The sequence below is a fragment of the Pipistrellus hanaki genome (genome assembly GCF_964339955.1).
Source record: "Pipistrellus hanaki genome assembly, chromosome: 15".
In the NCBI taxonomy this organism is placed as follows: Eukaryota; Metazoa; Chordata; class Mammalia; order Chiroptera; family Vespertilionidae; genus Pipistrellus; species Pipistrellus hanaki.
Window position 1 is genome coordinate 12595787 of NC_140517.1, and position 16450 is coordinate 12612236.

Sequence of the window (16450 nt, forward strand, 5' to 3'; positions counted from 1 at the left end):
TCAGGCTTTTATTACAACACTCTGCTGAACTGACTCTTGTCAAAGCCCACAATGGCCTCCACGTGGCCCTGTCCAAAGGTCAGTTCTCCAGCCTCGGTTACTTGGCTTACCGGCAGTATTTGGCACACTGACCACTCCCTCCTTGAAACACCCTCTTCACTTGGCTTTCGGGACACCACACTTGGCTGTCCTGCTTCACGTACATAGAGTGAGGAGAAGGCAATGGAAAATATTTTCACCAAACTGAAGCACCAAGCCATCTGTCATTGTGAATATTTTAAAAGGAAAAAATACCCGGTGATCTGGCACCTGAGGTTCTCTGGCGCCTGGCCCCATCCTTTCCGTGGCCGGTATGCAACTAGTCCCAGTTTCCGGCCACCTTGTTTTGCATCATTTGTTGTTTTCTTGCCATGCACCACAAGAGGGCAGGCTTTCATCATACTCTACTTGAATTATACCAACTGTGTGGCGCTGTACTTAGCAATTTCTATGTGAAACTAGAATATTGTGCCAAAATTGTTCACCAAAGTAAAATGAAACACAGGCTTACAGTTTTATCCCAAAAGTCATGTGACCAAAATACATCCTTAAACGGAAAGTCATCAGTTTATCAATGATACAGAAAAAAAATTTTCATGTGGTTTTATAGATCACATATACAGCAGTGTTTGTGGAAGGATATTTTTAAGAATTGGGGCACTATTTCCTATTTTGAATTCATTCATTGTGGCAAATTGTAGTACACAGATGTATTGTTTTATCCCTGCAGACATTAAATTAGAAGATTGAGACAAAGGAGACTTTTATTAGCTTTTCATCTCAAGGCACCTGTGTGTACTGTATACAAACAACAGAAATTTAAGGAAGAGAAACACTCAGATTAGGCATATCAGTCACTATGTAGTAATTTGAATCAATGTATATCACAAACAAATATAGGTTATTAACCAGACAAGTCCCTTAAGTCTGACAGATTTAGTCACTGCTTTCTCTGGGCAATTCCCTTTTGCTGCAAACCACAGAGAGATAATTAAAAGAAAAATAGATCATTGAAGAGTTGGATGTTTTATAGCCAGATTTAACCCTAAAAATGTGTCCCTAAGAGAAGGATTAAATTGTATACAGGACCCTAAAGAATACTTTCTAGCACCTTTCTATACCTTTGCCCTGCTTTATATTTTAAATGTCCTCTTGAGCCTAATCAAGTTTTGCCATGATAGCAATTGTAACAATCAGTTATGTTTTTAAAAAAACTATCAAAAAATGTATGAATAGTCTAATCTCTCTTAAATTTATTCCTCGTGGAAAAAAGAAAAGCACACACAAATCTTAAAAACTAAAGGAAGCCTGAACAAGAAACCTAGCCTTGGCTACATTTTAGAAGGAAATCAGGCCTTTGTGAGTCTTACTTTCTGGCTTTGATCTGGTTGTCATTCGGGATGGACTTGCCCAAGTGATGGCCCACAGAGAGGCCACACTTCTTATCTTTCTGCTCTTCCTGGACCTCCTTTTTCAGTAAGAATCCTGCCTGGAAGTTTAGGTCAAAGAAACTACTTGGAGCAAAATAGAGTGGCGTCTCATCCCAGATGTTCTCCAGGCGTTTCTTCCATCCCTCCAGGACCTGAAGTCGGGCGTCCGCGGGAATGTGCCCAACGCTGTATGTCAGTTGAGGTTCTAAGACCTGGAAGCCGCAGAAATGCAGAGTGCCGCTCTGGGGATACACAGAGCACAGAGGTGAGTCACTACAAACCCCCAACAGTCTGTACCACCTACAAACCACGAAGGTGCCTCTGGGCTTCCCAGCCAGACGCCGATGTGGAGGCGGAGGCACCCCACAGACGCAGTTCAGAACCAGATTCTCTCGCCTTCTGCTCCCAGTCCTAGCTGCCCGTTACCTAGCTTAGCCTATTCCGCTGCGCTTTTCTTCATAGGAATAAGACCTTGAACCTGTGCCAGCCTAGGATCCTCTGCCAGAAGTGTCGGAAGTTCTGTTCCATGAGGGACAGTTGCAGCCGCTCCCTTGCCTGCTGCTCCCTGCCTCTCCATAGAACTAGATGAATCTTAACAAACGGTGCTTATCATCCGTTCTCCAGCAGGAATATTAATTCTCCAGGATTATAGGTGGCTGCCTCATTTGCTCATCTCTCCACCCCTCTTCCTGAGAAGAGATTATCTTGAGAGTCCAGTGACCGCCAAAAAATACTTCACTGAACTAAAACATTTCTTAAATTGGGGTGGAGGGCACTTTAATAGTCTGTGAGACTATTCTTGGAGAAGGGTAGGAAGATTGGAGAGATGTCAGTCCCCTGGAGAGAATTAGACCACGTGGCTGCACTAGTGCTCCATTAGGAGAGGTGTGTGGACCCGTGCACACGGGTTATTCTGTAAGCACAGGGGCCTGGGAAGACAGGTACGTCTTAAAAGGAAGCTCCCTGTAGTTCTGAGTCATTATTATGCTTTCATCTCATGTCTGTTTTCAGTTATCTTGAGGATCTGGACCCCATAGAAAGCTCAGTTAGGTAATCCCCCCAGAAGGTTCACTGAAAATGAGGTACCTGAATTGGCCAGAGGATGATATTCATGTCCCCGTGGACTCCCTGCAGAGAGTACATGGAGTCGCTGCCCCCAGTGGTGAAGGATAGCACTGCCTTCTTATTCTGTAAAGAAAAGGCATCAGCCTGAGCATCTCCTTGGTGACAGGGAGCTAACGAAACAGCCCCAGGGAGAACACACACATTCACCCATCTGCTGTGGGTGTTACTTCACACGCTGGCTCCTCTGAGCCACTCAGTATGACTCTGCAGAAGCACCTGCCTGGAAGGCGGAGCCACAGACAGACATGTGAGCAGGGGCAAGCCAAGGATTCCACACTCCTGGGTGTGGCAGATCCGGGGAGATGGTTATGGAAATGCAAAATCAGTATTGACTGCTGGTGCCTAGGAGTTACTTGTTTACTGTTTTATTCTGTCTCCCTACCGTGCTAGGCACAGATCTAGGCATGTAAACTAGAAGGTCTCAAAATGTGTAGTATTTGGGTCTCTGAAAAATTTTTACTGTGGAACGTTTCAAACATAAAGAAAATAGTACAGTTGGCCCTTGAACAATGCAGGGGTTAGGCGTACTACCCCCCCCCCCCCATCACAGTCAAAAAATCTACATATTACTTTTTCCTGACCAAAAATGTAACTACTAATAGCCTCCTGTTGACTGGAAGCTTTACCAATGTGAACAGTGGATTAGCATATATTTTTGTATGTTTTATGTATTTAGACTCTAAAAGTAAACTAGAGAAAATAAAATGACATTAAGAAAACATAAGGAAGAGAAAATACATTTACAGTTTTTATTGGGGGGAAAATCCGCATCTAAGTGGACCTGTGCAGTTCAAACCCGTGCTATTCAAGGGTCAACTGTATAATGATGCATCTACCACCCAGCTTTACCCCTTGGCAGATATCCATTCTAGTTTTATCTAACCCCCTTACCTCTCTTCCCCGGGGTATTTTAAAACAAATCCTAAAACATCATGTCAAAACGTCTGTTAAAACTTAATTATGCATCTCTTCCAAAGGGACCTGGAGCCGGACCGTAGTATCTAATTGTGCTCAGAACTCTGCCTCAGGACCGAATCTCCCCAGCACCCAGATGTTAGAAAAAGCAGAACCATCCACCTACCCGGAAAGGTCCCTTGTCATACATGGCAGCGTATGTGTAAGCAAACTCCCCGATGAGCACTCGCTCAAACCAGCCTTTCAGGATGGCCGGAACTCCAAACCACTGCAGTGGGAACTGTGGAAGAAGCGACAAAGGTCAGGTGGGGCCGGCCCCAGCACAGAAGAAGGCTCGGGGTCCCCAATGAGGGCGAACCTTTCTGCAGGCCCCATAGCATTCCTTCTGGAGGAGACAGTGCATTAGAGACAAGAATCATCATTGGTCAGTCAGCCTGACACTCCTGTTTCTACCTAAAGGTACAAATGTTGGCTAGGTCTGAAGAAGGCCACATGCAAATATTTTTTTTCTATGAAATCATGTTTGCAATGCAGATTAGACAGCACGGACTCCAGACCAATGTGCGATACCTAAATCAATATTTTCTCAAGTGCTTGTTTTAAAGGTTTGGTATCAAAAATAGGAAGCAGCCCTAGCTGGTTTGGCTCAGTGGATAGAGCGTCGGCCTGTGGACTAAAGGATCCCAAGGACACATGCCCTTTAGTAGGTTGCTATTTTGTGGTGACAACTTGCACAGTTGTACTGACAGGATAGTAAGGAAAACATATACATTGGACGGAAGTTAAATTAAAAGACCACCGAAGTCACCGAAACCAGTTTGGCCCAGTGGATAGAGCGTAGGCCTGCAGACTGAAAGGTCCCAGCTTCGATTCCGGTCAAAAGCATCCCCAGTAGGGGCTGTACAGGAGGCAGATGATGGATGTTTCTCTCTCATTGATGTTTCTAACTATCTCTCTCCCTTTCTCTCTCTAAGAGATCAATAAAAAATATATTTTAAAAAAAGACCACCGAAGTCCTTTCCAATTCTAAAATAGAGTGATCCTGAGATGCGGGATTGAAAACTGCTACTGCTGCTGCCTTGGCTGTGCTAGGATAAGAAAGACACAGTAGACAACCAAGAAGGCATCCTTTGTGACTAATGGCTGTGGCTCTGATTCATGGCATCAGGCCTCTGGTAGAAGGAGACTGCAGAGGTTGGCTTCTTTGCAGATGGCTGAGTAATTGCAAAAGCCACAGCCAGTATCACCCTTCTTATGATGTTTCCACTGTCATATACATTCCATGTTCAAGATCAAGAAGCTAGTTGGAATCGATAGAAACAAAGTCATTGCGTACAATCTGGTATTTTCAAAAAAAAAAAAAATGGTTTAGGAGAGGCTTATGTATTTCCAACACTTCCACAGAAGAAAGGCCATGGTTTGCGGCTGAAACACAGTAATCGGGACGATGCATATCAGCTGGTATCACTCCACAAACGGGCCAGATGCTTACAGAGAGGGGGAGAAGGCAGACTTCACCGAGAGGTCCCAGGAAGAATCACTAATTGGTTTGCTGCAGCATTATTTACAATAGCCAAGATATGAAAGGAACCTAAGTATCCATCAATGGAAAAGCAGATAAAAGAAGATATGGTACATATACACAATGGAATATTAGCCATAAAGAAGAATGAAATCTTACCATTTGCAACAGCATGGATTGACCTAGAGGGTATTGTGCTAAGTGAAATAAGACAAAGACAAGCACCATGTGATTTCACTTACATGTGGAATCTAAAGAACAAAATTAATGAAAAAAATAATGCCGAGACCGGTTTGGCTCAATGGATAGAGCGTTGGCTTGGGGACTGAAGGGTCCCGGGTTCGATTCCGGTCGAGGGCATGTACCTTGGTTGCGGGCATATCCCCACTAGGGGGTGTGCAAGAGGCAGCTGATCGATGACTCTCTCTCATCAATGTTTCTAACTATCTCTCTCCCTTCCTCTCTGTACAAAATCAATAAAATATATTTAAAAAAAAAAAATAGGCTCATAGTTACAGACAACAGACTGATGGTTTGCCAGAGGGAAGAGGGTGGGGAAGCTGGGTAAAAAGGTGAAGAGATTAAGAAGTACCTATTGGCAGTTACAAAATAGTCATGAGGATGTAAAGTACTGCATAGCAAATGTAGTTAATAATCTTGTAATACTAAGTATAGTCCCAGGTGGGTACTAGACTTATGGGGGGGAATCACCTCATAAGTTATATGTCTACTAGAGGCCCGGTGCATGAAAATTCATGCACTGGAGGGGGAGATCCCTCAGCCCGGCCTGCCCCGTCTCTGTCCGGGAGCCCTCAAGGGCAGGAGGTCACCCGGCAGGGGAAGGCGACGCCCCATCACACCTCTGCTGCTGCCACTGCTGGCAGCGCAAGCCTCGGCTGGCCCTGGTTACCTGAGCCTCAGGCAGCCCTGGGCAGCTGGGCAGTCGCCATCCAAGGCTTGCCTGCACCTTGGGCTCACCCTGGGCGGCTGGGGGGCTGAAGGAACTGGGGGACTCCAGAGCCCCGGCAGGGTTAAGGGAACTGGACCCCACCATCTTATGGCTGTGGGCACTGCCATCTTTGAGAGCATGGCAGTAAATTAGCATATTCCCTCCTTATTGGCTGTGGGCATTGCTGTCTTTGAGGGTGGGGTAGTCAATTAGCATATTCCCTCCTTACTGGCTGTGTGTGCTGCCATCTTTGCGATGGTGTGAGGGTTGGTTAGCATATTCCCTCGTTATTAGATAGGATAACCACTATATTGTATACCTGAAACTAATATAATATTGAATGTCAACTGGAATTGAAAAAATTTTTAAATCACTAATTGGAAAAAAAAGAATAAGACTGACACCTCATCTTTGAAGTCGCATTCATATTTTCAGAGTAACACAGTCCGATTCACAGCATCTGTAAATCTGTGTAATGCTGTACATTTGAAGCAATGACCTTTTTTTTTTTTTTTTTAAACAGAATGCAGTAAAGGGGGTGACTTTTCTAAGATCACATTGCTAATTAGATGGCAGGTCTAGGACAATAAGAATTCAAATGTTCCACCCAGGCCAATATGGCTCCGTTGGTCAGAGCATTGTCCAGTTCCCCAAAGGATTGTGGGTTTGATTCCCAGTCTGGACACATACTCAGGTTATGGGTTCAATCCCTGCTCAGGGAGGATCCGGGAAGCAACTGATCAATGTTTTTTCTTTTTCTCTCTCCCTCCCTCCTCTCCCCCTTTCCTCTCTCTCAAATTTATAAAAACATATCCTCGGGTGAAGATTTAAAAGAAAGAATTCAAGTGTCCCGACACCCTTCTGATGCCCTACCACACCTGAAAAATCACAAGGTCTGCAGCTTCCAGCTTCTTTTGTTCAGCCACAATATCTGGGCTCAGGCAGCCTTCTTTGTAAGCGAGAGTAGACTCGACAGGATACTTAAAGTTCTCGGGGTCCTTCAGTTTACCTGCAGTTAGAGAGGAAAAAGAGGGGGTGAAGCCAGAGAACCCACGGGCGAGAAGTTCCACAAAGACCGAACCAAAGGGGAGGGCGGAGAGCGGCTCCTACCTGTGATGTCCTTCCTGGAGATGACGGGGTTGAAGTTCATGGCATACAGGTCCGAAACCGTGACTTCCCACCCTTTCCTCTTCAGAGCCTCCACAGCCGCTTCCTTCATGGCGTAGTTGAAGGATGTCTTCTCTGAGTGAGCCAGTACGATCAATGCTTTTCTGCCTATTTTGACACACCCAAAGCATGTGGTAAAAAAAATGAGTTACCAGCCTATCGGATTGGCAAAACAACTTAGGACAAGCGACATCGAGGGCTATCAAGATTGCGGGAACACTGGCGCATTGCCAGCGGGAATATCAATGGCCTCAGCCTTTAAGGAAGTCATCAGGCTGAAACTCTTAGAATTTTAAAGGCACATACACCTTTGATCTAGCCCTCCAACCTCAGGGACTTTGTTCTCCAGACTGAAAGCATCAGGACACAGGAACAAGGATATGTACTGTACCATTCTTGCCATTGGCAAAAATCAGAAATAACCCTATTGTCTATTTTTTGGGGGAACATTTAAATAAATTATGGTACATACATTCTACATAATATTATGCCGTTAACCAGAATGAGCCCTAGCTGGTTGGACTCAGTGGATAGAGCATCAGCCTTCTAACTGAAGGGTTTGATTCCAGTTAAGGGCTCATACCCAGGATTTGGGCTTGATCCCCAGTAGGGGGCATGCAGGAGGCAGCCAATCAATGATGTGTTCTCTCTTTCTTTCTTTCTTTCTTTCTCTCTCTCTCTCTCCTTTCCTCTTTGAAATCAAATTATGTAAAAAAAAAAAAAAAAAAAAAAAAGAATGAATTAACTATATATTATATATACAGGGACCCAGAAAGATATCCAGGATATATTAACTGATAAAATGAAGTGAATGTGAATCCATTTTTTTTTTTTAAGAAACTATATATAGGTTGTCCCTAAAAATGTAGCACACTTTAACAGCTGACATCTGTTACATGGAAATGAAATATCTCTATATATAAAACCCTATATATGCAAATAAACTGAACAATGGAACAACTAAACAATCAGACTATGGCGTGCGCTGACCACCAGGGGGCATGTGTGGAACATGGCGGGCGTTGGCAGCAGAGCATGGAACATGGCGGGCAATGGCAGCAGCAGGATGGTGGAGCAGATGAGCAGGGACACCAGACACAGCGGGGCGCTGATGGCTGTCATCGGAGTGAGCCTCTGGTGGTCACTGAAAATTCTTTGCTCCCGTGAGGGGTGCTTGCACCTGCAGCCAGCGCTGGCCCCGCTTGCATCCGCTGTTGGCGCCAGAGCCACCACTCACACCCGCTGCCAGCAGCACCTTCAGCAGGTAAAAGCAGCGGCTGCCGCCCTAATTGCCCCTAAGGACTTCTCCACCTTCCCCTGCTCCTGAGGGGCGATCAGGGCAGCAGCTGCAGCTCACACCCACTGATGGCACAGAGCAATTGGGGCTGGCACTGGCAGCACATGGGAGCGGCAGCAGGAGTGGGGCTGCTAGCAGACAGGGGACTGGTGGGGGGAGGAGGGTCTGTGGTGAGAGGGGCCAGGTGGGGGCAAGGGTGGGGTTGTGGAGGATGGGATGAGACCCACCCCTGTGCCCACCACAACCTCATGGCCCACAGTTCCTTTTTTCAAGGTGCATGAATTGGTGCACTGGGCCCCTAGCACTTTAATAAACACTGCCTTTATAGCTATTCAAAGTGTGTGTCTACATTTTTGGAGACACCCTGTACATGCAGGTAGATTTGCACTATATTGGTGTGAGGGGGGAAAAGATGTGGAATGATCATATGAAGCTATTAACGGTTTTCTTAGATAGGTAAGAGATGACAAAAGGGTTGAGGGGAAAGAGGAACTTTTTCTTGGCCACATCTGTGTCAGTGACGTTGTTAGAATCAGCACGCCTTGCTTTTGCACTCACAGCAGGTACCAGCTGCTTATTTTTGTGCTGGGCACTGCTCTAACTGCTTTGCACTCTTTTTTTCAATTGTCACGGGGAAGATACAATTAGTATCCCCACATTATGGCTGAGAAAACCCATGCGTATGGAAAAGTAAAGCAAATAATTACCCGAATTTACATTGGGTACGTGGGGAAGCTGGAATAATTTAAAAGTGTGGAGACATCAATGAATCCGTGCTACAATGTGGAGGGAGTGGGGAGGCGGACCCGGGACAGGAAGCTCACCGCCACCATTTCTCCTAATCACTGGTGCCCCTGTCTCCCCCTTGCTAATGCTGAACAGGGGCGACCGTTGGTGGAGCTCGGAGAGAAAGCACCTGCAGCTGTTTTGTCTTGTTTGAAGAAAATGAGCTAGAAAAGCATGCTTAAGCCTTCAGTTCTCTGCCCGCCTTCTTTATGAGCCACACCTGGCATAGGCGGCGCCCGGGAGGTTAAATTCTGCCAGGCGTGAGCCTCGGGCCTCCGGACGCCAAGGAAGAGGGTCTCCCTGCGTGGTCCTGGCGTTTCCGACTCTCTGCACCCTCACTTGGTGGATATACGTTTGATGAGGACTTAAATGCTGTGAGAGTGACTTATCTGCTTTGGAAGGCCTGGGGAAGTGGACAGGAATTCCTGAAGCTGCCTCCACCAGTTTCCACCGCCTCCCTCCTCGCCTCGTGGACTGAGCGCGCCCGGGAGAAAGGTGAGTACCTTAGGCGCGGACTCTCCTTTTCTTCGCGGTCTACCTTTGCGTTCGTCACATCAGTGTTTGCCGAGCACCGCTTGATCAGTTTTTAGTCCCTTGGCTTGCTTGTTATCAATATACACATCGTTTACTTCTTATCAATATGAACAAGCATTTCCTAAGTACTAAACCATAACGCTGCTCCCCAGAAAAAGGAGAGAGTCAGGCGATCTATGCCTTGCTTTAGCTAGAGGCATGCCTATTACCATAAAACACAAAAAACAAAGAGAAGACACAAACGGGAAGGATATAGTATTTGCAAGAAGTACAGCTGCCCTGGCCAGGTGGCTCATTTGGTTAGAGCGGTGTTAGGCAAACCGCGGCTCGTGAGCCACATATGGCTCTTTGGCCCCTTGAGTGTGGCTCTTCCACAAAATATCACGGCCTGGGAGAGTCTATTTTGAAGAAGTGGCATTAGAAGAAGTTTAAGTTTTAAAAAATTTGGCTCTCAAAAGAAATTTCCATCGTTGTCCTGTTGATATTTGGCTCTGCTGACGAATGAGTTTGCCGACCACTGGGTTAGCGTGTGCCAGACTTGGATCCTGGTCAGGGCACATACAAGAATCAACCAGTGCGTGCATAAATAAGTGGAACAACAACTGGATGTTCTCTCCCTCTCTCTCCCTCCCCATCCCTCTCTCGCTCCGCCTCTCTCTCTAAAATAAAAATGTGCCGAGACCGGTTTGGCTCAATGGATAGAGCGTCAGCTTGGGGACTGAAGGGTCCCGGGGTTCGATTCCGGTCAAGGGCATGTACCTTGGTTGCGGGCATATCCCCAGTAGGGGGTGTGCAAGAGGCAGCTGATCGATGACTCTCTCTCATCGATGTTTCTAGCTCTCTATCTCTCTCCCTTCCTCTCTGTACAAAATCAATAAAATACATTTTTTTAAAAATAAAAATTAAATTAAATTAAAAAAAATTTTTTTTTTAAAGAATTCACCCAAAGAGAGATGATAAAACACCTAGACCACCAGCCAATTGGCATTAGCCTCATAGGGAGAAGCAAGGGACCCAGTTCCCGGGAAGTGGTGCTGCAGGGCCTGCGAGCAGAAAGGCTGCAGAGGGGCTGCTGTGGGGACTGCCGGGGCCCAGGGAGGAGGTGGGCGGGGGGCCGGCTCCGGGGCTGCGGGACACACAGCCTGGCCAGCGCCTGCAGTGTGAGGTCCAGCCGGCCGCCTGCCCGCGCTCTGCGGATGGAAGCGCGCACCGCCCCGCTGGGCGCACCCCCAGCTCTGGCTCCTCTGCAGACCTTGGCAGCGAGGTCGTCTCTCCTAAACGCGCACCCGAACGTACGGGGGTGGGTGGCATAGACACGGGAGCCCCCCTCGCCCGATGCTGGCCAGGGCTCATCCCAGGACCCTAATAGTTTTGAGTCAAGAAAGAGAACTCAGGGCCGAGCCGCTAGGAACCGGACGGGCGCTGCGCGCTCGGGGGGCCACTCACCGGCCATGGCTCCGGCGGGGCGCTGGTTGCGGGGCTGGCTGGTGGCGGGGCAAGATCTCCAGAGGCTCGTGGGTGCTGCCAGCCGAGCTGGGGCTGCTTTATATCTGGCCTGGCCCTGCCCCGGGCCACACAGGCCAGGTACCCAGCAAAGGCGGAGCCGGCCACCCTTGCCCTGGGATGCAGGGCGGAGCTCGGGGAAGGAAAAGGGAGCCTGGAGGAGGGACCTCGGGACCTGGGAGGAGGGTGCCTGGGGGTGGGAGGTGAGAGGGGTCTCCTGGGTCTGGGTGGGAGTGGGAGGTGTGCCGGGCTTGGGGGGGGGAGGGAGGGCACGCCTTTTGGCCTCTCTCTGCCCAAAGCTCTTGGATCGGGGAGCCAAAAGGGAGGTGCACGGCCGCGGCCCTTTAGCTCCAGATTCGCTGACTCACTGTGACTTGGGGTTTGGGTGCTGAGGGCAAAGAGAAAGCCGTTTCTTCCTTTGCGAGGCCCGGATGCTGCCCTCCGGGCTGTGTGTGCCGGTGCCAATCCCTGCCCCTCACAATCTGGGAACCAAGGCCCCCCCTTTTCCTCCGCCCAGGAGCTGGTCCAAGGTTGGAGGGGGTGGGAGCAGCCACTGGAGCCTTGAAAGGCTCGCCTCGACGGTCGAGTTTAGTGGCCTTAACACAATGCCCCACTTTGTGTAACTGAACAGAGCCGAGTAAAAAGTCGTATCTGCAAAATTCAAATTATCGTGGAGTCTTCATCCTCCAGAACAGAGAGGAGACACACTGTCAAAAGGCGAAGGGAAAAGAAATAGAACTTCAAAGTGTAGTCATCCGGAAAACTGCTAATGATAAGAAGTTTCAGTGGGGATGGAGGTAGAGAGTATGCAGGATCCTTAGGGAGAGGTACCTGGGGGCACAATTTAAGGGAGTGTCAGAAAACTCAAGAATCAGAATAAAGAATGATTAATGTAACGTTTTTTCAGAACCAATTTGCTGGGGGGAAAATCACGCTGCACAAAATGGACAAATGTTAAAAAGGCAGGGTTAGGCAGTAAGTGCCAAGTCATGTTGACTCGAAAGCAAAATGAGAAATCAGTTCATTCTGATTCTTTTTTTTTTTTTTTAATAATATATTTTATTGATATTTTACAGAGAGGAAGGGAGAGAGATAGAGAGCTAGAAACGTCAATGAGAGAGAAACATCGACCAGCTGCCTCTTGCACATCCCCCACCGGGGATGTGCCCGCAACCAAGGTACATGCCCTTGACTGGAATTGAACCCGGGACCCTTCAGTCCCCAGACCGACGCTCTATCCACTAAGCCAAACCGGTTTCAGCTCTGATTCTTTTTTTTCTTTTTTTTAAAATATATTTTATTGATTTTGTACAGAGAGGAAGGGAGAGAGATAGAGAGTTAGAAACATCGATGAGAGAGAATCATCGATCAGCTGCCTCTTGCACACCCCCCACCGGGGATATGCCCGCAACCAAGGTACATGCCCTTGACCGGAATCGAACTCGGGACCTTTCAGTCCCTAAGCCGACGCTCTATCCATTGAGCCAAACCGGTCTCGGCATCTGATTCTTTTTTTTTTTAAATATATATTTCTTTATTGATTTCAGAGATGAAGGGAGAGGGAGATAGAAACATCAATAAGAGAGACACTTCTTCAGGAAGTGTCCTCCTGCACGCCCCGCACTGAGGATCGAGCCCACAACCTGGGCATGTGCCCTGGGCCAGAATCGAACCCGGGACCCCTCAGCCCGCAGGCCGACGCTCTATCCAATAAGTTTCCCTGGTCAGGGCATTTTGATTCTTTATGTTGTTAAAAATGGAGTAAATGTTAAAGATCTTATTGTCTTTACACAACAGTTTATGCCTCAGTCAGCACCAGGCTGGCAGGTGTAACGGAGTTCGCAGGAGCTGTACAAAACCAAGGCCGTTTGTTGGCAGAAGGGAGCGGGAACAAGGAAGTTAGATGAGGCAACGACGCCAGCTGGTTATTACAGAGTCAGCTTCCTTTGGCAGGGGTCTACCAGGCAGGTTACACAACCAGGCAGTTCCTGATTGACAGGCTTAAGAGTGTAAGATTCCATTTCTGGGAAAGTCCAAACTCTCAGTCAGCCTGGGTTTGGTGATGTGAGGCTTGCCATGCGTGATTCTAGTTTGGGCCTATGGTCTTGCTTTTAACAATTCCACCCTCTGTATCAGACCCCGGCCCGAGAGATGTGATAAAAAATGGAAGGACGCCTTTAGCACTACTTCCAGCGGATGCCCTGGGACTCTCAAAGCCTGGTGTTTCACAGGCGTGGCATTCACAGGTCACAACACGGGGCTCACAATTCTCCCAGTCATTCTCTTTGATCCTTTTCTGACGTTCTAGTCTTAGGGAGATCATTTGCTTGACGGTTGGTGACTACACATGCAAATTTAAAACTTGAGCCCTAGCTGGTTTGGCTCAGTGGATAGAGCGTCCGACTGCGGACTGAAGGGTCCCAGATTCTATTCTAGTCAAGGGCACATGCCCAGGTTGCAGGCTCCATCCCCAGTAGGGGACATACAGGAGGCAGCCAATCAATGATTCTCTCTCATCATTGATGTTTCCATCTCTCTCTTCCTCTCTGAAATCAATATATATATATATATTTTAAAATAAAACTTGAGAGGATACAGCACACCAAGGAAATAGTATGATTATTACAAGCAGGGAAATGAATTGTCCATGTCTGGAATGCACTTTGAAGCTATGGCTCTCAAGACCCAAAGCAACCAGAATTAAATAAGTCAAAGATTCCATTGGAGGAGTCACTGTTTTAACACCAACGTGCTTACTCAGTGATCTTCTGTAGTTCAGACCCAGCCTCCCCAGGAATTGTCTGTCCGTCCAAAGGTAGCAAGTGACGTTGGCTGTTGCTCCACTAACAGATTAGCAGGGGCTCTCCTAGTATCGAGAACAACTTTGGCCACAGAACCTAGGGACTTTGTGGGTCACCTATTGCTTTAGCAGCAGATTCGGCAGTATTTTCTTCATTATTATTTTAAAAATATATTTTATTGATTTTTTTTTACAGAGAGGAAGGGAGAGTTAGAAACATGTTTGAGAGAGAAACATCAATCAGCTGCCTCTTCCACACCTCCTTGTGGGGTTGTGCCCACAACCAAGGTATATACCCTTGACTGGAATCGAACCTGGGACCTCTCAGTCTGCAGGCGGATGCTGTATCCACTGAGCTAAACCGGTTAGGGCTAGTCTTAGCTCTTATATTTGGTTTTTTGTTTTTTTAAAAAAATATATTTTATTGATTTTTTACAGAGGAAGAGAGAGGGACAGAGTTAGAAACATCGATGAGAGAGAAACATCGACCTGCTGCCTCCTGCACACCCCCCACCGGAGATGTGCCCGCAACTAAGGTACATGCCCTTTACCGGAATCGAACCTGGGACCTTTCAGTCCGCAGGCCAACGCTCTATCCACTGAGCCAAACTGGTCTCAGCTATTTAGGTTTTTGATCCACTTTGAAATAGTTTTTGAGGATGATGTGAGGTAAGGAATAAAATTATTTTATACCAAGTAGTTATGTGACTTGTAGGTACATCACTAGTCAATGGTGTAGTTCATGATTTGAACTCAGGCCCTCGGACTCCAGAGCCAGCTCCCAGCTGTTACTTGCTTGCTTTCAGAATTCTTGAGTCTAGCTCCAGGTCAACTGCTAATGATCTCTCTGAGCCTTGGTTGCCTCAACTTTAAAAATCTGGTTTTGGGGGCGGGGGGAAAGAAATCTGGGTTTGGGCTGCATTACCTTAAAGGTCCCTCCAGCCTTTATTCGCTGTCACTTTAAGATTGTCCGTTTTCCACGGTCTTATCTGAGCAGGCCTCTGTGCCAAGAGGAGTATGTGTGTCCCAGGCGTTGTGTGTCAACTGAAAACAGTCCTCCAGGCCTCCCCTTAGTCCCCAGGGAGCAGGCCAGCACCCAGAGCTGTAGGAAGCTCTGCTGACAGCCTTCATTATCTTAGAAACAAAGAGCAGGGATAGGAGAATCCCCTCCCCATCCCCCATTCCCAAAAGAACACAAACAGCCTCATTAGTCACCTGCTAAGGTCCTGCGTCCACATGTCTGGTTGCTTTTTTTTTTTTGCACAAGAAGTCCCCAAAGCTCTCTTGCTTTTCTCTGAGCTGTGGATGACAGAATTACTACCGTAGCTCAGAGCCACGCTCAGGCCTGTCTGGGGACCTGGGCATCTGTTGTCTTCTGTGGTTCCCATGACTACCAGCCAAGGATCCTGCAGGGACCAGGTCCTCCTTGGGATTGGTAGAGAAATGATTCTTCCTCTGTAAACCCCATCCTGTCCTGCCCTCTGGTCTCACAATCGCTTGCACAAGGCACACGCCCGTATGCGGGACTCCCCATGTCCCTGTGTGTCCGGACAGGAGCAGAGCAGCCTTTGGTCGGGGTCGTTGTTCCCACTCCGGAGTACCCGCCATATGCCTCTGAGTTAAGAAAATTTTCACTCTAGCTGAAACCGGTTTGGCTCAGTGGATAGAGTGTCGGCCTGTGGACTGAAGGGTCCTGGGTTCGATTCCGGTCAAGGGCATGTACATTGGTTGTGGGCACATCCCTGGTGGGGGGTGTGCAAGAGGCAGCTGGTTGATGTTTCTCTCTCATCGACATTTCTAGCTCTCTCTCTCTCTCTCTCTCTCCCTTCCTCTCTGTAAAAAATTAATAAAATATATTAAAAAAAAATTTTTTTTCACTCTGATCCGTGGGACCCTGAGCTGTTCCTGGCCCTGTGCGAACTCCGAGGAGTCTCTTCTCTGCCTTTTTGGGGTCTTTCTTTGCCCAGCTTCGGGAAGCTCTTTCTATGATGTGTTTCTCAAAACCGAGCTGAGGACTCAAGGGATCCCGGTGCAGACCTGTAAGCAAGCTGTCTGCAGTGCTCTCTCCTCTCCAATAGCCTGTCCTATGAGTCCTAGCCACCCTGTCCCGTCTCCCAGCACTGTGGCTTCTTAACTCAAGGAGATGCCTGCATTCTACCTTTTCCTTCTGGAAATCCTCTCCAGATACCCAGCTAGTGCCATTGTGGCACCCAAGTATGGGTTTACCAAGGATGGTGGGTGAGGGGAAACACGAAGTGTTCAGCCCGTTTTCTATGATGGTTGATAGTAAATTTGTTGCATAAAAGCACAGCTGGGTCAAGTTGAAAACTTGGCCTAGAGACTGAGGCTGTGTGATTTAGAGCAAGACACTTCACATCTTGTC

The 16450-nt window shown here is 47.6% G+C and overlaps 1 protein-coding gene across 1 annotated transcript; it reads right to left on the reverse strand.

Moving 5' to 3' along the window:
- Positions 1–785: 785 nt before the first annotated feature.
- Positions 786–11566, reverse strand: NQO1 (NAD(P)H quinone dehydrogenase 1). Its single transcript, XM_084905082.1, has 6 exons — positions 11211–11566; positions 7091–7255; positions 6859–6989; positions 3676–3789; positions 2556–2657; positions 786–1711 (listed from the first exon to the last, which is right to left on the reverse strand). Exons 1-6 carry the CDS (start codon positions 11215–11217, stop codon positions 1406–1408), a joined length of 825 nt encoding a protein of 274 aa, XP_084761208.1. The 5' UTR covers positions 11218–11566; the 3' UTR covers positions 786–1405.
- Between the last annotated feature and the right edge of the window lie 4884 nt (positions 11567–16450).